Consider the following 6000-nt stretch of genomic DNA (forward strand, 5'->3'; position numbering starts at 1 on the left):
TATATTTTAATATGTTTCATGTTTGATACATTTTAATGTGTTTGATATAATGTGGGAAGGGGCAGCCTCTAAAACGCTGGGAGTTTAGGGTCTAAGAAGATGTTAAAATGGTACCGACCACTGAGAATTCCCCAGGTGCTGTGTGATTCACCCCTTTACTCTTCAAGAGCCCAGCTTGAACCCCTGCATTCTCGTGGGAAACCCGGGTGCCCACAAGGGCTGTGAACAGTGGGGGAGGGCCCTGAGGATTCCACAACCCCAACCCGGGGGGCTGTTCTTCAAACCAGGCAGATCCCTGGGCTTTCCTGGGTGGGAGTTTTCTCTCTGTGAGAGAGAAACAGCAGCGAGAATTCAGGAGGCAAGAACTGTGGGGGGTTTTGTTTGTTTGTTTTTAACGTACTTTCCCCCAGTGCGTTCCGTAGCTTTCCTGTATTTTTACTTCTCTTTTTGAGGGTGGGCACCACGGGCAGGACCTAGTTGGCTTCCATTAGCTTGTGTTGACAGTTGGCAAGGAAGCTGGGCTCTGTCTGCGTTGCAGGCAGCGCTTGGGAAGAATTAACTGGTCCACGTACGGATGCTGACTTGTTTCTTGTTGTGGACACAAGGTCAATACTGTTTTCAAAGCATTTATCTCAGATTCATCAGTCCTGCTGCCCTGAAGGGAACTCACAACTGGGCCAGCAATGGGCCATATTTAGATGGATTTTAATTTTGCCCCATTTCTAGCACTTTGTAATCATGTAGATAAGTGCAATAGAGAGGGAGCAGATATTTTAAGCCATATTAATTGGTTTTTTTCTTATACGTTTACACCTGCTGTAAGGCATTTTGATTTTGTAAAATGTGCTGTTGAATTCAAGGACTTCATGCTTTACCCAAGTTGAATGACTAAAAAATAAAATTTAGTAGCACTAGAACATTTTAAGATTTATTCTTCAAGGAGGAATTATGTTTGGAGCACACCTGTTCTTCTCTGGCTGATGGAAGCTGTAATTATAGCCGCAGGCCCTGGACACAGAATAGGTCCCATTTCTTGCTCATCTAGTTCGTAGCTGGATGCTCTTACCCACCGGGTTTTTCCTGATTTCTAATTGTGTCACCTATAAACTGGAATTGATAACAGTACCAATTTCATTAGGGATATTGGAAGAATTAAATGAGATAATCCATAAACAGGGTTTAGCTCAGTACCTGGCCCAGATTAAGCACTAATACTGTAACTTAGCAGTTGTAGAGTAGTAGCAGTAGGTGTAGAAATACAGAGCAAGATGCCAGGCGGAAATAAACTCATCTTGAATGCTTTCTTTAAAACCAGAGTGTTTGTGTTGTGCAGATACAGTTTTACGTGGCAGTTCTTGAGCTTGCCTATGTGCCAGGGGCCCTGCAGGGCCTGTGCCCCACGGTGTTGATTCGGTAGGTCTGGGCAGGGGCTGGGGCATTTGCATTTCTAACAAGCTCCCGGGGGATGCTGATGCTACGTATCCAGGGACCACAGTCTGAAAATCACTGACTTGCAGTATTTGTTTAAATTGTGTACCAAAGACATCGTTGGTAGATACGAAAATAACAGTAATGATTGTTTGGAGTTTATAAAGTTCCTACCTCTCAAGAAGCAAAAGGCCTCCAATAAATTTAACCTTGAAAGAAATGATTTGTCTTTAATTGGGGGTGGAGTGGGGAGTAACAGGACTCTGCCCAGAAATAGAAAGTCAGGACTCATTTACGTGACTAGTCTGGAGTCAAACATCAAGTCCAAAGGAATGATAGGGTTAGGGATCCTAGAGCTATTATACTTACTACTTTCTCCCCCAGAAAGTGGTATCTGCCCCATTGCCACCAAGTCCCCTGTTTATAGACTGGCCACGCTGGCCGCTGAAGATCTGGCCCGATGGCATTCTACGGGTTTCCCTTAAACACACGCACACACACGCATAAATACAGTCCGTAAACACGCTGAAAACACTCACAAAAATACGTTTAATGGCAACAAATTTCCTTTCTCCACTGCCTCCCAATGGTAGAAAGCTAACTCAAACTGGCATTTCAGTAAAACACGTGCCCGTGTTAGACACTGATGTCCTTGTTGTACTGAGATGACAACAGCGCTCAACGCCCCACACGGACGGTGCACGTCCCTTCTTATGCACAAAAGAGGAAACCTTACGCCACAGACTTCCACATAGAACCTTTGCAAAGTGCAATGTGTATGTAATAATTAAACCACCCAACTCTGCTGCCTTCTCTAGTGTTTTCCAAGAGTCACATAAACTGTGCCTCGCCAAGCTCTAGTGTAGCAGATCATCCCGTCGTTTTGAGATTTAACATTCTGACAACACCATCATTAAGTACGAGCCTATAAAATTGCACCCAATGCCAGAGAAGACAAAAATAGCATGACTTTCCCCAGTTCTGTTGACGTGGCCCATGCCTTCAGGTTGTGTGTGTGTGTTATTAAGGTATTTTGTACTTTGGATTCACCGACTCCCGCTGCCTGTGTAGACCGTAACCAGCAGTCCTGGAGAGCAGGGTTCTAGTGGATTCTCACCCGGTTTTCACAGTTTCTGTCTGTTCTGTTCCATCATCTGACCCAGAGTCGCCTGCTCCGCTTAGAGTTCAGAACTCTTGGCGACGCTCCCGGTTTTTCTCCCAGTCAGGTAACCGCGCACCGGGCGGCTGCATTTCTGCAAAAATCCTGTGGGTGCAACCAGTGGTGTCTGGCATTCGTCTTCATTTCTGGTTTCAGGGGAAAAACGCTTGTTTCTGATGCACAGTTAGCAAAGAGCTAGGTCTTTGGTATCAGTACCAGGTACGATAAAATCAGGGGGAAATTCACAGAAATTTATGTTGACTTTGAGAATCCAAAGAGGTAATATTATTCACCGCTTTCTTTATCGTCCCTTTTTTTTTTTCTTTTTCTTTTTTTTTTTTTAAACAAAGATTAGAACCATTTACCAGAAACCGATGACGGTTCTTTTGTTAACTGTGTCCCTCTCTTGGCTCCCTGGGTGACATCCGGCCTCTCTCTGTCTGGCACTTCCCCACGCCAGACAGGGAGGGAACCGCTCGGCAAGCCGGAACGCAAGGTGCTTTGAGAGCCAGCGCTAATGGGAGTGGTTCTCGCTTCCTGTAGTCTAGTACCTGGTGCTAATCGACGGGATCAATCACGTTACACTAGTCTGACTTCCTTTGGTGATGGGTACGGCCTGCCGCAGGGGGCTGCTTGGTTCTATTCCAATGTCCTGTCTTACAAAAAAAAAAAAAAATTGGTTGGAAGCTGACACAGGCACACTTCGTGGAGAGGGTCAGAGGTAACAACAAGTAGAAGCTACTCACATGAACATCTTTTTTCTTTATCTGTGCAGTGGATTCTCCGAGCAGCGAAAAGTCTCCTGCGACTACACCTGTGAGTAACTCATTTTAAGGACTAAGATTATGTGCAAGTGTGATTTTAATTTATAATGTATTTCACTTGCTTAAGGAGTATTAAACCAAAATTGAGATCTGAAAAACTGATATTTAGAAGAATAATTAAAAGCCATGTATAATGCCGTCGGGAAGATTATGAAGACATGGATTGTCATCGCGTGGAGTTGTCACTGCGTTGTTGTTATGCCTGGAACTAAAACGATACGTCGGGAAAGTAAAATCTAAAACACGCAGTTAAAATGAATGTGTTGGTGGGAATCAGTGTTAAAATAGACAATTGCTATAGACATTCAGAATAATCTTTTTAAATGCGGGCAATCCCCAACGTGGTGTCACTGTGGGCAGGCAGGGCCCGGCCCCGACTCGCTCCGGGAGGCCCGGGCTGCGTTTGTTTCACCCCTTCTCCCAATCAGAGTCTCACATGATATTAACTGCAATGTCATTTTCTGGTTTATATTTCAATGAAATAAGAAAGCACTTGTTCGTTAAAATCAGACACATTATGCTGTGGAAATTTCTTGCTGCTGGATCACATCTGAACACTCTGAACTGGAGTTTCCAAAGCCTGTCGTCCTCGCTCACCTCGGAAACGCCCCTCAGACCCGGGACATCCTCTGTGGCCCTTGAGCCACCTGGGCTCAGCCTCACAATTGCTGTCGTGCCTTTGATTCCACACTTACTGGGCGTATGACCCTGAGGGAGTCCTATGTATATAACTTCCCAGTATGTCATCATCCTTGATTGTACAAGGAGATAAGAATACTTCTCTTTTGAGGTTGTTGTGACCCTTAATTGTAATAATTACACAGACGCCCCTAGCACAGTGCCTGATACGTCACCGAATCCTCCCTCCCGATGGCTGATCCAAGAGGCCCACCATAGCCAATACCAATTCTTACCTGTAGGTAAATTATCCTACTTTGGGAGTTTGAAGTGCCTGTACCCAATGGCGAAGGGGCCGTCACTTGTCACGTCACCCTCGATGTCCTCAGCCAATTTCTAGATGCAGGGCCCATTGTGGAGGCTCAGTCCCAAGCCAGTACCGGGAGGGCCAAGTTCCAGGCAGCCGGGTCCCTTCACAGCAGGTGAGAACTCAGGACTATCGCAAAGCTGCGTGCGTGGTATAGATCTCAGGAGTAGAACGTGGCCCATGGATTTCCATGTTAAATTGCCCTTGGAAAATCCTTCTCATGCCCCCTGGAGGGGGGTGGACAGGACGGGGGGCACCCCGAAGAGACACAGTCTCACTTCTGGTTTATGGAAAATAGAACAAAAGAGAAACAAATCACAGACCTACCTAAGTAAATTCTCTTAAAATGCCCATCCAAATTTAATGTCGTGTTGATAGCAAATGGCTCTTCATAGAACGGAAAACTAAAAGAAGCTTGAAAGCCAGTGAGGCTGGAAGAGGAAATGAGCATTAGGTTGTGCCGGCCTCAGTGGACGCCGGCTGTTTGCATTCGCACTCGGGGAGCCTGAGGTTCCCCTGAGAGGGGGGCTGTGATGTCAGGGGACTTGCTGCCCAGTGTGAAGCGACTCCATTCAGGTGTTCGGCAAACATTTATTGAGTGCTGACAAACGCACAGCCTTGGGATCCTTGGGGGGGGTCCTTCCCTGCCCCTGAGGAGCCCCCAGGCCAGAGGGGGACACAGCCCTGTAAACGGAGGAGTCGCAGAGCAGAGCGGACTGAGTGCTCTCTGTCCTGCCGTTCGGCAGCCACCTCTGCCTCTGTTGTCACAGTTGTCACACTGTCCTCTGGCGATGATTTAGATACTGGCGCCCGGCCCCACTCGCAGTGGCGCAAGGCCAGGGCTCTCCCTGCTGGGCCCACACGCGACCCGCGGCAGGTGCTCAGCAGACGGTTGCCAACGGAGGGACCAGACCGCTGCTTCCCCCTCTTGCTTATCGTGCCGGCATCATCCTCTTAGATACCCGCTGTTCGCACCTCTTGCCTTTTAACACAGATTCTGTATTTTCTGTGCTCAATCCTCTACCACACTTCTCCTAAGTGCCTACTCCTTGCTTGCCTTATTCCTGAGATCACTTCCTAGTGAAATCGGGAAATTAGATGATTCCTAATTGCTTCTCTAATTTTCCTACGATCAGACTTTCCTCACTGGTCTCCGGATGGCTGTTATTCACACAAACACCCCCTTTTCCTTCAAAAGACAAAGGGCTGTGCCCCTGAGTGAGGTTCTGAACATTTAAACTGCCTCCAAGTTCTAGGAAAATGCCAGGTGGAGCCAACTTATTACACTCCAATAGAGGCCGGGCACGGTGGCTCACGCTTGCAATCCTGGCACTCTGGGAGGCCGAGGCGGGAGGATCGCTTGAGGCCAGGAGTTTGAGACCAGCCTGAGCAAGAGCGAGACCCCGTCTGTACAAAACATTAGAAAAAAAATTAGCCGGGCGTGGTGGCGCATGCCTGTAGTCCCAGCTACCCTGGAGGCTGAGGCAGGAGGATCACTCTAGCCCAGGAGTTGGAGGTTGCTGTGAGCGAGGCTGACACCACGGCACTCTAGCCCGGGTGACAGAGCGAGACTCTGTCTCAAAAATAAATAAATAAATAAATAA

The 6000-nt window shown here is 47.4% G+C and overlaps 1 protein-coding gene across 8 annotated transcripts in view; it reads left to right on the forward strand.

Annotated features, from left to right (window-relative positions):
- LIMCH1 (LIM and calponin homology domains 1) overlaps nucleotides 1-6000 on the forward strand; it is a 235436-nt gene that overhangs the window by 206575 nt on the left and 22861 nt on the right. For 7 of the 8 annotated variants that reach the window (XM_045531728.1, XM_045531727.1, XM_045531724.1 and 4 more), the window contains one exon: nucleotides 3363-3403. In XM_045531728.1, the coding sequence (XP_045387684.1) occupies nucleotides 3363-3403 (41 nt within the window). Of the gene's footprint in view, nucleotides 1-2591; nucleotides 2655-3362; nucleotides 3404-6000 lie in introns of all 8 variants that reach the window. The other variant, XM_045531723.1, reaches the window with a different exon arrangement.

The sequence above is a fragment of the Lemur catta genome, chromosome 19 (assembly GCF_020740605.2).
Source record: "Lemur catta isolate mLemCat1 chromosome 19, mLemCat1.pri, whole genome shotgun sequence".
NCBI classification, from domain to species: Eukaryota; Metazoa; Chordata; class Mammalia; order Primates; family Lemuridae; genus Lemur; species Lemur catta.